The sequence below is a fragment of the Lichtheimia ornata genome, assembly GCF_029851405.1.
Source record: "Lichtheimia ornata isolate CBS 291.66 chromosome Unknown scaffold00064, whole genome shotgun sequence".
NCBI lineage: Eukaryota > Fungi > Mucoromycota > Mucoromycetes > Mucorales > Lichtheimiaceae > Lichtheimia > Lichtheimia ornata.
Window position 1 is genome coordinate 62122 of NW_026695384.1, and position 16916 is coordinate 79037.

Below are 16916 nucleotides of genomic sequence, written 5' to 3' on the forward strand. Positions count from 1 at the left end.
AATTGTACTTCGTTGAATTTTACGTATTGCTCATTGCCGGTGCCTACGACAATTCGAGTGACTCAGGTCGCCAATCGATGTGGTAGAATCATTCTATCCGCGCTTTTATTCTCAGATGATAGATATAATAAAACAAAAAAGAAATCTATCATTGTCTCCTTATATCTTTCTAAGCCGCGCAGTCGTGGATATTCACATGGATATCAATGAATTGTCAACCGAACAAATCCAAGAGCTCTTGGAACTCACCAAGACGTATCAAACTCCAAGATGAAGAAGATACAGAGTTACCAGAAGCCATATTCCAAGATTTGGAAACCACTTCCAAGACCACCATGGAGAAGAATCTTAAGCGATTCACAAAGGACATCAAGTCGTACACAGGAGGAAAATGGACACAATCAGGTGCCATCAACAAGGAATTCATCCCTGAACTCAAAAAACGGAGCATTGACGTCCATACAGCCATCCAAGCAAGATACAAGGATGCAGACAAGCTTCGACAAGCAGCTCGAGCTGCAACCGAGATCTACGAGGACCTCCAGGCGCATCATCAACAGAGGAGGTGACCCAAGCGATGAAGAGTACTTGGTCAACATCCTTGAAAGATCGAGACGACTTGCCGTCTATGCCTTTGGCAGTGGAAAGACCATTGACGCTGAAACAAAGGAAACTATTCGAAAAACTCTTCGATTACCAACAGCAGTTCGCTACATTGACGTCGAAGAAGACGAAGAAAAAGACTTGGCCTTCTCTCCAAAAGCTGTCAAAGAAATCTTCGATGCAAGGTACCAAGAGTCAATTGAAAGGAAAGCCTCAGGTGGATATAGATCTTATGGATCTCGACAAGGATTCAACAACAACCGAGGCAAGCCTTTCTACAGGGGTGCGAGAAAATCTTTTTTCGGGAGAAACCATCACCATCCTCAGCAGACCCAAGGACTCCAACACCGATCCCGACCAATCCACCAACCAATGAAGAGCCACAACAACCCCACCACCATGTTGGGATACCAATGCCAATGAAGGATGGCCAACATTATCATATTCCAGAGGATGGGATACATCCGGGAGATTGTCAAGGTTGCAACAGCATGGCACAAACACACGTGGCACAAATGGGCACGGACAGTGGTACAAGAAGGCTATCGGTTACAGTTTCACAAGCAACCGATTCCATGGAAAGCTCATCAAATCCAATTGTCACCAGAGGATCAGACCCATGTGGATCAAGCGGTTGCAACTTTTCTCAACTCCAAGGTGATCGAGAGATCACCCACCCAAGACGACAGGTTCCTTTCAAACTTCTTTACGATCAAAGAGCCCAACAAAATTCGTCCCATATTGGATTGCAAACGCATCAACCAATTCATTCAATGCAATCACTTCAAGATGGAAGGGGTTCCAGCCTTGAGGGATTTAATCGAGAAGGACGATTGGATGACGAAATTGGATCTGAAAGACGCTTACGTGGTGGTACCTATTCACGAGGAATCGAGGCGTTATCTTTCCTTCAGGCATCGAGACACAGTGTACCAATACCGGTCTCTACCTTTTGGCTTGAGTGTGGCACCGAAAGGTTTTTTCGAAACTAATGCGTCATGCGGTGGAAGGATTGAGACGACAAGGTATTCGACTTGTATACTATTTGGACGACGTATGTTTACTCACCAAGTCAAAAACAGACATGCACAAGACCATGGCCAAGGTGATTCGTCAATTGTCGGAGCTGGGGTTTATTATCAACTGGAAGAAGAGCTGCCTCACACCTTCACACATACAAGACTACCCAAGGTTCACTTTTCAATACATCAACCATGATGATAAGTGTGCCCAAAGACAAGATGGCCAAGCTTCTTACCAGAATCAAGCAAGCAATGCAAAAAACACGCACATGCCGATGGATCGCAGGGATGTTGGGGAAGATTACCTCGATGATCCCAGCAATAGGCGATGCATTGCTGCACGTCCGATACCTTCAAAGGGATCTTTCGAAGGCACTTCAGATGACGAATCAACATTGGGAAACCTCTTGTCCGTTATCCTTACAAGCCAAAAAAGAGCTGATGTGGTGGCAGAAAATGGCAAGCTGAAGGAATGGTTTACCAATGCAGCAAAGGATATGGAGAATCCTACGGTAACGATTTATACCGATGCATCAGATACTGGTTGGGGGATCACAAGCAACAAAAAGGGAGATCTGTACGGCTTTTGGAACCAACAAGACAAGGGCTTATCAATCAATGCACGAGAATTGAAGACTATCCTATTTGCATGCAAGCAATAGCTCCCAAGAATCCGAACTCCATTTTCCATTTGTACACGGACAATGTGACAGCCCTGAAATACAGCAGCAAGGCTGGAGGTACAGCATCACCAATCCTGCAAGATTTGACCTTTGGACATACACGAGCTTTGCCTCAAATACAATATCCACATCAAGTATCAACATAGCGGGTGTGGAGAACAAGGTGGCCGACAAGTTGAGTCGCATCAAGAAACCAGTGTACGAGTACACTCTTCCTCGCAGATTCTTCAACCACGTGACCAAGGCTTGGGGCAAGATGAAGATCGATGCGTTTGCATCATCAGGCTGCACGCCTACCGAGGTTTTGGAGTTGGCAACCGGACAAGAAAGCTCAAACTATCGATGCGTTCAAACAAGTTTGGCCGAAGAAGGTCTATATCTCCATCCCCCTTGGAGGTTGATTCAACGGTGATACGATACTTACGGCAACAGCGAGTGAAGCAAGCGGTGATGGTGACACCGAATTGGCCAACTCAATGCTGGTGGCCGATGGTGACGGCATTAACAACAACGAGGCCAATGGTGTTTCAAGTCAGACGCAATCTTTCTCTCGTCGCATGGAAATTATCAACAACAAGAGGAAGGCAGATGGGTTAACGGAAAAAGCAGCCATTTATCTTGATAATGCAAAAACGTCGACGTACACACCAACGTTATGATAGCCACTGGAATCGCTGGGAGAAATGGTGCGATGAACAACAACCTCAAGTGGATAGCGTGGTTATGACCCCAAGCAGTTGGTGAACTTTTTGATGGCCCATCGGCACTTGAAACCAAACACCCTCATGGGCATACGTTCGGGTATCGCATCTGTATTCGAGAGAAACACATCCACATCGACCTCCTATTGGCGAGCATCGTTTGGTGGTCTTTTCTCAAAGCGCACAAGGCCGAACACTTGGATTTGAAGAATGGCGATAAGCCCGTTTGGAACATTAGTTTGGTTTTGGACGTGATTCGCACTTGGGGACCGAAAAGCCGATCTTTTATCATTACAACAGCTGCAAGTACGCACAGTGGTATTATTATGTGTGGCAACAATGTGGCGTCCACGATCGGACATTGGTGCTATTCTATTGAAGGACGTAAGGTTTGTGTACAACAATGATGGCTCTTATCATGGTGTCACTCTTTTGGTGCGTTACCCTAAAAGAAGGCAGGCCAAAGACTTCCAAGATTGCACGCGCATGCCAAACAATGATATATGTCCAGTGTTATCGTTGTGGTTGTGGATGGAAAAAACGAAGGGAAAACGTGCACATTTACCTGAAGATCAAAAGCTTTTCCTTTCAAACGTTGAATCAAGCAAGCCACGAAGTGTAAGGGAGAAGCCACAATAGCCACATGGGTACAAGAAGTGATGGAGGCAGCAAACATTGACACCACCACACAAACCCCACTCCATTCGCTCCGCATCATCCACCAAGGCCGTGACACAAGGCTCATCTATTCAAGCGGTCAAAGAACATGCGAATTGGAGTTTGACAAGTACTACTTTTGAGGATTACTATTATCGACCAGTCGACCAGCATGGGCGTAGCCAAGGATTTTAGCCACGGTTTTTGATCGTTCGGAGAATCATACCACATCGATTGGCGACCTGGAGTCACCTCGAATTGTCGTAGGCACGACCGGCAATTCAATGAGTGACGGAAGGGAGCCATGTGGTAAGAAACCACCTCACCCTAACACCCTACCACATCTTCATCAAAAACCTTTCCATTGCGTTTAGAAAGATATAAGGAGACAATGATAGATTTCTTTTTTTGTTTTATTATGATTATCATCTGAGAATAAAAGCGCGGATAGAATGATTCTACCACATCTCATGGCTCCCTTCCGTCACTCATTGAAATGTCGCTACCAGCCAAACTGGATCTGGGGGTCGACCTCTTCGACGACGACGACCAAAAAATATTTTTTGGGCTGTTTGCGACATTGAACGTGAAACTTTCACACAAGGTGCTGTTGGCCAAGCCGAGCCCATTGCTCTAATAAAAACCCCACGTTTCATTGTAAAGTTTGGAGATACAGGCACCTTTATGTTTGTAAGCGTGATGCTATATGAGAAGTGGTCTTTATTCATTGTCAAGTAGGTGGACCCTGGCAGAGCAAAAGATGCAGAAGGACCTCTTTGGGTAACTCAGCTAAAAGTCAGGACTTCAGGGACAATGCATGAACGGTACGCTACCCTCACTTTTATGTCATACATTGGCAGCTAATAGCCACTTTATTGCATTCCCAACTTTTGTGCATTCTATTGTAGGTGGACAATGCTCCTGCTCTAGACATTCATTTCCATGATTAAAGTAGGTTGATCGAGTTGATTTGGTTGAGTTACGCTCACACAAGAATACATCGGTTGAGCTACATCGAGCGTGCTCTATGTCCAGAGTGATGTAATCTCTCGTTGACCGCAGCTCAGTCAAATCAGCTCGGATCAACCTACTTTAATCATGGAAATGAATGTCTAGAGCAGGGGCATCGTTCTCATGCAGTGGATCTCGCAGCAATGATGATTGGATAAAAGTGGCCGTTAGCTAGCAATACATGCCTGTTCCTAGATGATCCATAAAGTAATTATACATTGACCCTTTCATTCATGCAAACGTAGCTGTGTTACACAACACGACCCTCTGCATCTTTGGCTCTGCCAGGATCCACCTACTTGACAATGAACAAAGACCACTCTTCATATAGCATCACGCTTACAAACATAAAGGTGCCTGTATCTCTAAACTTTACAATGAAACGTGGGGTTTTGAATAGAACAATGGGCTCGGCTTGTCCAACAGCACCTTGTGTGAAAGTTTCGCGTTCAATGTCGCAAACAGCCCAAAAAATATTTTTTGGTCGTCGTCGTCGAAGAGGTCGACCCCCAGATCCAGTTTGGCTGGTGGCGACATTGCGAAATCTGGGATTGGCAAGCTTGATCGTGAAACTGGCACCCAAGGTGCAGTTGGCCAAGCCGAGCACATTGCTCTGATAAAAACCGCACGTTTCATTGTAAAGTTCGGAGATACAGGCACCTTTATGTTTATAAGCGTGATGCTATATGAAAAGTGGTCTTTGTTCTTTGTCAATCGGCTTATACCAGAGCCAAAGATGCAGAAAGAACTTGTTTGTGCAATTAAGCCGAGAGGGCGTGACATAGAGGAGTCGATCTTATTGGTGGAGAATGCATAACCGTTCCTGGCCCTATAGTAAGATCGGCCTATGATAGATAGTATGGAAACATGGTATGGTTAACAAGCCAAAAATAAACGGTGCATCTGAGGGTATTTGTGAGAAGGGATGAGAAGGGGAATGAAATCGGTTGTCTCCAGGGCTGGTACTCATAAAAGGCTATACATGCAGCAAGGTATGAAATTTGTCGTAAGCATGCGTATGTGTGTACTCCTTCCACATTGTATAAGAGCTCACTCTTTCTCACATGTTACGATTTAAGCTTTCAATGGATCATACATCTGTAACAATCACTATTGTTGGATACCATTACTATAGGTTTATTATCGTTGAAAATATAAGCGTCAGCGTCTGTTTAAACCTGTGCACTATCCTGAGGATCGCCACCATCTACCATGTATCAGCGTATGAGCAAGGAAGTTTTAACGAATGTATTGTGATAAAAGCAACAAAGGTGTCTCGATGCAATGGTGTAGGTGATCCAATCTCGCTTTCCAACCTTCATATTTGTATCCTTCCTTTCGTTCCGGTAACCAACCAAATGGAGCACATAGAGTCAACTGGTGTCACTGTGTCATTGTATCCTTGGTTGCTGCCGCCAAAAAAAATTTTCATCCATGATTACAAACTAGTTGCTGTACGTGCCTTGACTCCAATATCCAATATCATCCATAGCAAGCCGCCTTTCGTCAAAGGTATAAGCCCTCTCATCCATGCCATCCGATCCATCATCATCCTCAGCTGCATCCACGTAACATGCATGACCCATCCTCCCTGATGACGACGTGCCAAGTAACCAAAACGTCATTTCAGGATCACCTCTCACTGTGCTTGATTCCATCCATCCATAGCCAATGCAAGTCCAACATGTTGATACAAGGAATTCCTGTGATCGCTTGCTGACCTACTTCCTTTCCCATTTGGCTGTTGATCCATCTCTTTCTTGGTCATTTTCATTGCAGCTCAACCAGGCGAAGGTTGCTTGTATTGTGGTGTAATTGATAGCTGATATGGGATCATCCATAAGGATCAGTATGTATTGAAGCAAGTTGCTACACGTAAATAAAGCTGCTGCTATACGATGGCTATCTGCTGTTCACGTAAAAAAGGCTGCAAGGCAGACTGCTGCAAGTAAAGAACGCTGTTGGAGACAATGGAGTAAAGGGCATGTTGATACCAACTGCTGGAATGAATGCTGTTACGGTTGGTCGTGGCAGAGGAGCGTGGAAGAGCGTGTGTTATAGTAGAGTGACAAGAGGGTTGTGTATACGCCATGGACTTGCCATTCAGTCAAAGACAATCGGATCAAGGAAGTTGTAGGGTTGACATGGTGGATTGAGGCAGGACAATCGTTCGCAGGCGGTAGTTGTATGTACTTGAAGCCGAGAATGGGAGGAAGAGACAAGAAGTTGTGGGAGTGGAAGGAGTGGAAGGAGTGGAAATTAAATAGGTTAGACACCTCTCGTATAAATGCATGAACACTGTACATCAATCCTTGATATTGAGATTGCCCCTATCGAACCTGAAACTTTCTCACAAGATGCTCTCGGGGATGCTAATCAACTTTGTATTATAAAAGAACCTATACTTCATTATAAAAATTTGAATGGGAGGGTATAAAGGTAGGAAAGACAATGATGGAAGGATGGGACATTGAATAAGGTACACTGATCCTGAGCTTATCAAAGAGGTAGTTTCTTATTGCGAATGCTGATGGCAAAGGATTGCAGGTTCCTGTAAAGATGAATACTATGAGACTATGAATGTGGCTGCGTAAACGTGTAAGCTTATTGTAAAATCATTACTCCATAGGTATTGTAGCCATTCGACGAGAAATCACAAGTTTGAGAGCGAAGTGAGCAACCTTGGCCGTAGTCATGACTTCCAATGTTTGCTGATGTCGATAAAAGGATGAGCACGAAGGCTCTGCAAAATGACCCGCCATCACACATTGCATTAGCCTGCACATGATTGCATGTCGTTCAATATTTGTTGATCCTACCATTAGTTTGTTTGGGACAAAATATGCATGCTATGCATTTTTGAGACGATGCACCTGTACTTACATGTGCATGTTGTTATGGCTACCGTTCTTACTACCTATGATGCTACCACCTTGACATGTGATAGAAGAATGCAGGCTCATGTAAAGAATTGAAAGCCATGCAAATCAATGCAGCTTGGCAATAGAGCCATTCCTTTAAAAGACCCAACAAAGTGATACTCGATCGACTCCCTTTAAGGCGGTTTATGTAATGCATGAAAGAGAAAAAGGTTTGACAACCCACAGGATAGGAGTGATCAGAAACATGTGCAACCCATGCAGCTCGTACCACTGCGTTGCCACGGCAACGGCCCAAGAAAGGGAAGCAACCATTGTGCACCATTGTAATTTAAAGGGACCTTTTTCGTTTTAGCTTTTTCTTTTTCTTTTTCCTTTGCTTGGTTTATCTATCCCTTCTCTTTTTCTTGTCAAACACATCCATCTTGGGTTTTCATGGCGAGTAGTGTGACAGCTTCATCCTCATCATCCTCCTCTTCATCACATACAACCCTCTCTCAGCTGAGTCAAATACTATCGTTTAACGTAATGTATTGGACTACGTTGCCTGAGCTCTTTGATCCGATCGAAGAGTTCGATGGAGACCCTGCGCGGCTTTATGTGCCACCGCCACCACCAATGCCTTATAGCGATGATGAGGATGATAGCGAAGATGACGGTGATAATGTTGATGATAGGCCATCATGGCCAACATTCCTCGATAAAACCACTACTACTACCAGGTGTGGACAAAAACGAACAAGTCCATTTCAGAAAAAGAATCAGCACGACCAACAACGTTATCGACAATCATCTGCTGTGACACCATACCATAACGTCAGGAAGCGCCGAAAACAGCACGATCATCAGAAACAGAACCAAGTGCGATTTGCTTGTCACAAATGCGGCATGGTCTTTGATCGTTTGTATGACCATCGTCGTCATGTCACCGCTGCGCATGCTCGTTACAACAAGCGAGCAGCTCATCACTCATCCTAATGATGTACCTCGTATCTATACATACCATCTTTAGCTTTTATGCACAAAACTTTACACCATGGATCCATATTATGCTACACCTACTATGGTCATCATTTCTTTGTACAGTATGTCATTACATTTATGATTACAGAAAAGTAAAAACTACCCATTCATCCATCTTCAGTCAACAACGGTGTATATTAATTTGGCAACATGGGGATGATTAAGTACAAGTATGGGCTTTACAAAAAAAAGGAGGGAGCGATGTAAGGGTTGATGTATCTTTTAGCTTGGATTCTTCTGTGGTTGTTGCCGTTTTCTTTGTTGAGGATGATCGGCGGGTTTGAGCGCATATGCAAGTGAGCGGAACACTTCATCATTGATGTAATACGCTTGAAATAATAATTCGAATACATGAAGTCGTTCCTCTAGCCTAGCCATTCGATCACCACGTTCTTCCTCGACACTCCCATCATCATCATCATCCGATAGCTTGGTCTCTTCATCATCGACATCGTATATCTTTTTCAATCGCTGTCTCATTTGCTTTTGATGTTCTCTTTGTACCACCGAAAAGCGACGATGTACAGGATGCACAATGGGTACGTTGGCTCCTTGAGGGAAACGAGATCGTAAACCATGCAACAAAGACCTACGCATTTGTCCAAACGACCAGCGGTGGACTGATGAATGCATAAGGGGATATATGATAAGGAGAGGTGGTGGTAGTGGATCAATACACAATCAATGCATCCCTTGATAAAGATAAACTTACCCCATCCCCAAGGGCTTCTTGGCCTGAACCCAAACAATAAAGCTTGTAATCCCAACAAGAGACCTGAGATACCACCAATGATACCCATGGCATTAAGTAAAGTGAATGCACGTTGCTCTCGTGAAACAGCGATTTCATATCGACTAGGGAACACATTGAATGCACCCATAGGGGCTGGTATGCTGTTATAGTGAGCAGCGGCAGGTTCAGACATGGCTTGGCTTTGAATTTGGTGCATGACACTACGGGATGTGCCAATACCGGAATACTTGTTCCACACGTTATCGCTGATGATCACTTGCCGTTCTGAAAGCTCGTAACTACCTGTGCTCACTGTGTTGGTATCGAGATCAAATGCATTATCGGTACGAAGGTTGGCTTGCTCAGCAGCCTGAAATGCAGCGTTTTCATCCTTGGAATACCAGTTGAACTTTGGTAGGTTGTATGGGTCATGGATATTGTACACTGGCAAATTGGGATCATGGTATTTGTTGTAAAATGTGACATGGATGCGGGATTGGTTGGATGGTAAATGATCACCATAGTAATGAAACTTGAGATAAGAACCACTGCTGCTGCTGCTGCGATCACTGGTGCGACCAAGACGAAAATCAGGCGAAGATCGAAAAAGGAAGCATGTCAGCTGTTCACCATAATAATCAAGGCCTGTGCGGACTGAATCGGTAATGTTGATGATGTATTGTGAGCATGAATCACCAAAGTCGGTAGCGCATCGTAAGAAAGGCATCGTGTTTACTTGATCCGGATACCATCCATCAAAGCAGAATCGTATATCTAATAGCATTGTTTAATTACCTGTAAACATGTGTGAATTGTAGTACACTTACCAGGCACATCAATGGTATAATCCTCTGTGTGACGATAGAACTTTTGATCAATGATAGGGCTGTTACGCACTTGCAGCACAATGATGGCAACAATGGCAACAAAAACACCGAAAAACAATATCCGAAATAAGAGACGAGCCAATTCCGCCCATAATGGTTCACCCGTTCTATATCATCATTCCACGTCAAATCATCTGATGATGCTATATGCATGTGGCTTTGTTGCTTATACCTTGGATGCCAAATCATGCGCTTCATCCCTGCAAGGACACTGCCTTTGGCTTTCCGTCTGCGTCTGTAGAACCAAATACAGCCAAGAAGCAGGATTACACCGAGGCAAATGCCGAGAACCGCCATGCCGGCCTTGAACAACACGCTATGAGAATCACTTGCATCATGCGAAGGTGGATCTTCTGGTAGCCATGCTTCTTTATCAGCATCGAATACGTACAACCCATCATAAATGGTATGGTAATTTAAACCTACAAGCTGCATGTGTTAATAACGTAGTGATCATAAGTAACATCTTATTGCTTACCAAATCCGTAGACCATTTTTGATCCATTCACAACAGATGCAGCTGCAAATGATCGGGGAAAAGGCTGATAAGGTGATGCATCAGGTATGGACCATGTCCACCGCGTGGTGTCGAGTATAGCTGTCATTGCACTTGCGTCTCCTTGTGAGGAAATATAGGTATGGAAGGGCTGCTCCAAGCCATCCTGACCGCCACAAATGATAATACGATCATCTGAAGCTAAAGTGATAGGGCATATTAATAAAGGGGAGATGTGTGTTAATGACTATTACCTACTTGTAACAGCGGTGTGGTACGTGCGTGCATCAGGGATGATAGATCCACCTAATCGTTGGCTGTGCCATGTCCCATGGATTGAATCGTAGATAGCAGCTTCATTCAGGGGGAACAAGCTCTTTGTTGTGATGGGGTTTGTGGTATAATTACCCACACATGCATATCCACCGAGAATCACCATTTGGCCATTGCTACATTTATAGATGAGTTATGGTACTTATTTGGAGAGAATGTATACATTTACCTTAGCATAGTTGCAGTATGGCCACATCGAGTAGGTGGGGTATCTTGTATTGTATTACTACTCAAAGACCGCCATCCATCTGATGTAAAATCGTATGCCCAAAAGTAGTCATTAAGAGGGCCGGTGATGTTCATGCCGCCAAAGATGTAAGCCGTATTGCCGTGTAATGCCGTTGAGTGCCAATAGCGTTCCAAAGGTTGAGGAGTGGTTGAGTTTACTTTTTGGAGTGGTGACCATGCAAGTGATGCCATATCAAGCACGTAATAACGCATCGGTTCGGGTGGCAACGCAGGATCCACTTTTTCGGGATGATGACCACCAAACGTGTACAATAGTTGATTGTTGAGAGGAGAGGTAACAAGGCTGCCATGAATGAGGGCGGGTGAAGCGTAAGGGTCAGTGGCAAGCTGAGTGAATTGGCTCGTGCTGACGGTATTTGGAATCGACCACATTGCCTCCATATTCCAAGGTGGGACAGCATAGTATCCGCCATAAAAATAAACCCTGTCATTGAGTGAAAGTGCTGATAATCCATAAATCGGCCTGTCGGTAGACCGTAGTTCTTGGCCAGCAAACATGGATCATGAAAGAGAAAAAAGGGGGAAAGAGAGAAGAAAAAGAAAAAAAGAGTTGGGGAAGAGAAGAAAAGAAAGACACTAGGAAGGAGGGCCCAAAAACAACTTTCTCGATGTGTCATTGATGATGCTTGATGACGGGATCCAGTATGGCAATACAAGGGGGTGAGGTGACAGAAAGAAAAAAGAGTGCATCCATCATCATTCGTATGAGTTGTTGTTGGGTGGGTGGTCATGTATGTATGTATGTATGTATCCAAGGGACAATAAATGGCTGGTGCACGGCAACAATCTCGGTAGATCCTTTCCACGTTATCCAAGCTTCACCGTTACAACACAAGAGCTGGCATAAGATTATCCTTGCTTGATAATTGAGAATACACAAAAGCATGGGAAAGAAAGGAGGAGATGTACTAAAGAAAAAAGTCAAAATTCAACTCCTTTATCAACGTATCTCCCTGCAGATGAGTTTGGATGAACCATATATACACACACACACAAAGATACATACATATACGCGTATCATGGGAGCGTCATTGTTTTTATTGTTGACGAGAGATTGATGTTGAAGATTGAATGGTCGTATGGGAGTGGAAATGTAACAAAGATAAAGTGTAGTAGTTGAGAATGCACCACTTCAAGAAGACTCGTCAGACGACGATTCACCATCCTCATCCGAAGAACCAGAGGAAGACGATCCCTCGTCTTCTCTTCCGTTTTGAGAAGGACAATCACGGGCGATATGGCCTTGTTCATGGCATCTGTAGCACACCTTGCTGTTGTCGGTATTGCTGTGGCAGTCTCTAGCCATGTGACCAAACTTTCCACAATTGTAGCACTTTACGCTCTTGTTGGCCTGGCAATCGCGGGCAAAATGGTTGGGTCCACCACAATTGTAACAAACAACGCGACTCGTCATGCCATTCATTGCACCTCCACGTCCACCACCACCTCGTCGTCCACCACGAAAACCACCACGTCGAGGTCTTGAACGACAATAACGTGCCATATGACCTACACGTCCACAGTTGTAGCAACGGGGGCCTTCACCATAGTTTGTGCTGGTGGTTGCTATAGCGTTGCTATCGTCATTGTTTTCATCGTTGCTGGTGGTGGTGGTAGTAGTGTTGTTGGTAGTAGTAGTGTTGCCAGTGTTACGCACGTTGGAAGGACAATCAGCTTGGATATGGCCCACTACAACAACGTTGACCTTTTAGTATGAGAAACAAAAATGCAATAAAGACACACACATACCACCACCACAAGAATAACACTGCTTGGCTTCAGAGCTCTTTGGACGAGGGCATTGGTTCGACTCGTGTCCAGGCTGCTTACAGTTGTAGCAGAGACGCTCAGGTTCAGGGCACACGTCAGCAAAGTGACCCACTATTCCCATGGGGGATGGGTGTGAGTAACCGTCATTTGACCACAAGGAAGGCGGACATGCTTACCATTGCCGCACTTGAAACAGCTCTTGCGAAATGCCATGCTCTCGATCTACTAGAAACAGGTCTTCAGTTACAATGGGGCTCTGGAGAATGTGCTTGCATGCATGGGGAGAAGAAAAGAAGCCTTACGGGATCTGTCGATCGTGTGTGTGCAAGAGTAAAATAAAAACCCAAGTGTTTTTTTTTTCTTCAGCAGCTTTAAATTTATACAGCCTGCATCTCTCTAAGTCTACAAAGAATGTCTACGTCTTTTGTACGCGCGAGATGAGAAATGCCACTTGCTCTGCCACTTCTGATAGTCGTGTTTCTTGTTCTGCTCCACCACCAAAATGGCCCCTGTCGAGATCCACCTTGAGAAGTACCGATGATGATGATGATGATGGAAGCGTGTCGCGTAGTTTGGCGACCAATTTCAAAGGCTGCCAATAGGCTACTCGTTGGTCTTTCATGCCAGCTGTTACATAGGTCGCAGGTACGCTTGGTCCTTGAACATTGTCGTATGGAGAATAACTTTGGATGAGATCATAAGCACTAGCGTCGTCGGTTGGATTGCCCCATTCTGGATATTCCACTTGTGTCAACGGCAACTCAGGATTCAGCATGGATGAAAGAGGATCCACAAAAGGAACACGTAACACCAAAGCTTTGAATAGATCTATAGTCCCACTCAAACATTAATAAATGCTATTCATAAAAGTGATCAAACACATACCTGGTCTTAGATGAAGCATGGCACCTAAAGTGAAATCCATAGATCAATATCATTGTTGTATGTGATGAGCATGTATCTCGCTTACCAACAAGAAGGCCACCTGCACTTGTTCCTATGGCAGATAGATACTCTGGGCTTGTCACTTTGCTCTTAACCAAATGCTCCGCAACCGATATGAAATCATGAAAGCTATTCATCTTGTGTTCAAGCTTGCCATGCTCGTACCATTGGCGACCCAGCTCGCTCCCACCTCTTCAATCCCGTAAATGTTAGCTTGATGAATTCCCATTTTGATCATGATACTCACCGCACATGAGCAAGGGCAATCACCCAGCCACGTTCTAGCAATGGAAAATTCTCAATCCTAAACTGTGGTTCGGTTGAAACGCCATAAGCACCATATCCTCGCATAAGAACAGGGTTTCTAACAACACTATATGAGAAGCCTGCCGCGAGCACACATGCAAGAAATACTCACCTCCCATGTAATTCCATATCCTTTCGGTGGATCAAGGTGATAGGAACTTTGGTGCCATCATGCGATGTCGAATAAACTCGCGTACATGCATATTTGGATCTATCAAACCCTTTAGCCAAAATGAGTTAGCTAGTATCATGGCTCAAAGTATAGCGTAAAATTGCACCTACGATGGATGGGTTGAACGCGTATAGGTGTCAGGCGCCTGGAGGACATGTCATAGTCATAGGTAGATTCGTGTGCAAATGGGGAATGGATCGAGAATCGAAACTTCTCAGTGTCAAAATCCTAATCATGTGGTCTAAGTGATTCATGATGAAGAAATAAAAGAATCCAATGCAAAACTCTCACCAAGTTTGTTCCTGGTTGCAACACACAAAAGCGTTCTGGAAGCTCCACTGGATATGTCTCTTGAGTTGACAGGTCGTGACATAAGATCATTGGTAATCCATCGCGTCGTCCATAAATCACAAGATGATTCTTTATACAAGGCACACTCCCAACATCAGCCAATGATTCATGTCCAATACAACAATGCCCCTACCTGAAACACATCCACATCTTCAATCTTTTCGTTTTCAGCCATTGTAATCACGTCTTGCCAGTGCTCCCTTCCAGTCATATTATCGGGCATGCGTGCTAACTTGAAGTTGGTGGCACCATCCGCATTCGTTAAAATGTAAAATGTGTCCTAAAAGAAGGGAAAAGGTTAGCAACGAATAATCACTGGTGGAAAGGTAATCCTTACATCGTGGTGATCCACATAATATTCGATATCTTTTTCACGTGGTTGAACAAGTTGGATACGAGGTTGAGTGGATGTCGCATAATCATGGGTTGCATCAACCACCCGGATCTCTGAAGATGAAAGAGAATTGCTGTTGATGGTAACGTATTTCTATATATCGCAAATGACATGAGCGATCATCCTATCTTCATGATCCTCCTCTATCCTTCTTACCATGTCCTTGGTACTTGTGATATCAACAAATACGGTATCATCCATCTCCTCGTATATGAGCACGTCGTCTTCTTGAGCTGTACCAATCCGATGGGCATACACCTGTATATGGGTAAATACCAATTGCGAGTTGCTTGCATCCTCCTCGTTATACATACTCTGTAAGGTCTCAGTTGTTCATTTGGCACGGTATAGTAGACGGTTTCATTGTTGGCCCAAACAAAGTTGAAGACGTCATGAAGGATTTCATTCTAAATGCAAAAGCATGTGGGTGTTATTCTTTTTTTGGATGTGCTCAGATCAACCAAAACAACCATCATTGTTACCTTTTCTCCCTGTGCCTCCTTGTGTAAATCCTTCAAATGCAAGTCGCCATACTCCATCCCTTCAGTCTCGGTGTTGTAGGCGAAAATGTTATGGTCAGGCGATAAAAGCACTTTACGGATCGACATGTTGAGTGACCTTAGGAACCCAGCGTTTAGGAGCACTTCCTAATGATAATGGTAATGGTGGCTCTTTAGAGCACGAACAAGGAGAAGGGGTGATGATGATGATGTCTCTTTTACCTCTTTGCTCTCTCCCAGTTTCTTGCGGAGATAGACCATGCCATAAGGTGATGTCCTTGAATAATATTCGTATCCATGCGCCACGGTGGATAATGGTGCCTGCATACGGGGCACATGTAACCGCTTTTTCATCTCCTAAAGGTTGTTTTAATTTGGCGTGCCACACAAACACACACCCACACACACATACCACCCCTTACACTGAGAACGGCTCTTTTCAGGAACGCGGCCTTACTCATCGACTGCTTTGTAAATCTAAATCCAAAAAAAGTATCAGCATTGTCATTGTTTAATCACATCCTCGGTCGCAATAATACTTGCTCATTCTCTGCTTGAATGTAACCAACGAGATCCTATGATTGATATGAGCCAACGTGGTAATAGGTGTAATTCAATATGAGTTTATTTACAGGGTGATCCAGCTGTTCCATCCATGAAAAGTTGTCTATCCTCTTTTTGCCGTGATGTAATTGAATGTCTGGTACTTTGACAGGTGTAGGTGGAGTGGCTGGTGCTCTACACGTGTTGCATGTTGATACGTCGTTATGTTGAACAATAAGTGTATTAAGCTGACCTGTTGACGATACGCTTCAAGGAAGCGAGCATACTGTAAGGCGCTCGTCGCTGAAGTCGTCTTCCATGAAACCATGTTGAGTGATCGCTGTCAGAGAATGGATCGTACAATGTGCTTACACGACGTGTTTGGTGTGAATGGCGACATGGAGTCGAATGGCTGTTGACATTGGTGGAGGAGGTGGAGGAGGAGTAAAAACAAAGGACGAAAAGAGAGGTCCGGAATTCCAAAGGTGTATCATGCTGTCAAGTGTATCGTGTCACTCGAGTTCTGCACACAAACACACAACCCGTCATCTATGCTTGAAGCCCGAATAAGCGGTTCTCTCACACAATAATAGTCATCCTTGCTGTCCCGGGTTGCTTGACATGCCACACACACACACACACTTCTACGGCCCGAGTA

The 16916-nt window shown here is 44.4% G+C and overlaps 7 protein-coding genes across 7 annotated transcripts; 4 read left to right on the top strand and 3 right to left on the bottom strand.

Moving 5' to 3' along the window:
• Positions 1-196: 196 nt before the first annotated feature.
• On the top strand, positions 197-979 carry O0I10_010072 (uncharacterized protein; the record flags this gene model as incomplete). Its single annotated transcript, XM_058490055.1, has 3 exons — positions 197-213; positions 254-565; positions 670-979. 3 exons carry the CDS (start codon positions 197-199, stop codon positions 977-979), a joined length of 639 nt encoding a protein of 212 aa, XP_058339164.1.
• A 43-nt stretch (positions 980-1022) lies between these two features.
• On the top strand, positions 1023-1595 carry O0I10_010073 (uncharacterized protein; the record flags this gene model as incomplete). Its single annotated transcript, XM_058490056.1, has 1 exon — positions 1023-1595. One exon carries the CDS (start codon positions 1023-1025, stop codon positions 1593-1595), a length of 573 nt encoding a protein of 190 aa, XP_058339165.1.
• A 305-nt stretch (positions 1596-1900) lies between these two features.
• On the top strand, positions 1901-2967 carry O0I10_010074 (uncharacterized protein; the record flags this gene model as incomplete). The annotated part of the gene is made up of 3 exons (XM_058490057.1): positions 1901-2202; positions 2288-2679; positions 2741-2967. The coding sequence occupies 3 exons, from the start codon at positions 1901-1903 to the stop codon at positions 2965-2967; spliced, it is 921 nt and encodes a 306-aa protein (XP_058339166.1).
• Positions 2968-8084: 5117 nt separating this feature from the next.
• O0I10_010075 (uncharacterized protein) lies at positions 8085-8534 on the top strand (the record flags this gene model as incomplete). The annotated part of the gene is made up of 1 exon (XM_058490058.1): positions 8085-8534. One exon carries the CDS (start codon positions 8085-8087, stop codon positions 8532-8534), a length of 450 nt encoding a protein of 149 aa, XP_058339167.1.
• Positions 8535-8801: 267 nt separating this feature from the next.
• Positions 8802-11775, bottom strand: O0I10_010076 (uncharacterized protein; the record flags this gene model as incomplete). Its single annotated transcript, XM_058490059.1, has 7 exons — positions 8802-9199; positions 9292-10086; positions 10140-10306; positions 10372-10621; positions 10678-10896; positions 10954-11144; positions 11198-11775. The coding sequence occupies 7 exons, from the start codon at positions 11773-11775 to the stop codon at positions 8802-8804; spliced, it is 2598 nt and encodes an 865-aa protein (XP_058339168.1).
• Positions 11776-12409: 634 nt separating this feature from the next.
• O0I10_010077 (uncharacterized protein) lies at positions 12410-13260 on the bottom strand (the record flags this gene model as incomplete). Its single annotated transcript, XM_058490060.1, has 3 exons — positions 12410-12966; positions 13027-13158; positions 13224-13260. The coding sequence occupies 3 exons, from the start codon at positions 13258-13260 to the stop codon at positions 12410-12412; spliced, it is 726 nt and encodes a 241-aa protein (XP_058339169.1).
• A 202-nt stretch (positions 13261-13462) lies between these two features.
• On the bottom strand, positions 13463-16680 carry O0I10_010078 (uncharacterized protein; the record flags this gene model as incomplete). Its single annotated transcript, XM_058490061.1, has 18 exons — positions 13463-13875; positions 13933-13956; positions 14018-14184; positions 14240-14356; positions 14411-14519; positions 14581-14698; positions 14762-14890; positions 14955-15101; positions 15159-15308; positions 15372-15473; positions 15530-15622; positions 15698-15862; positions 15938-16072; positions 16138-16192; positions 16235-16290; positions 16348-16453; positions 16512-16571; positions 16631-16680. The coding sequence occupies 18 exons, from the start codon at positions 16678-16680 to the stop codon at positions 13463-13465; spliced, it is 2196 nt and encodes a 731-aa protein (XP_058339170.1).
• Positions 16681-16916: the final 236 nt, after the last annotated feature.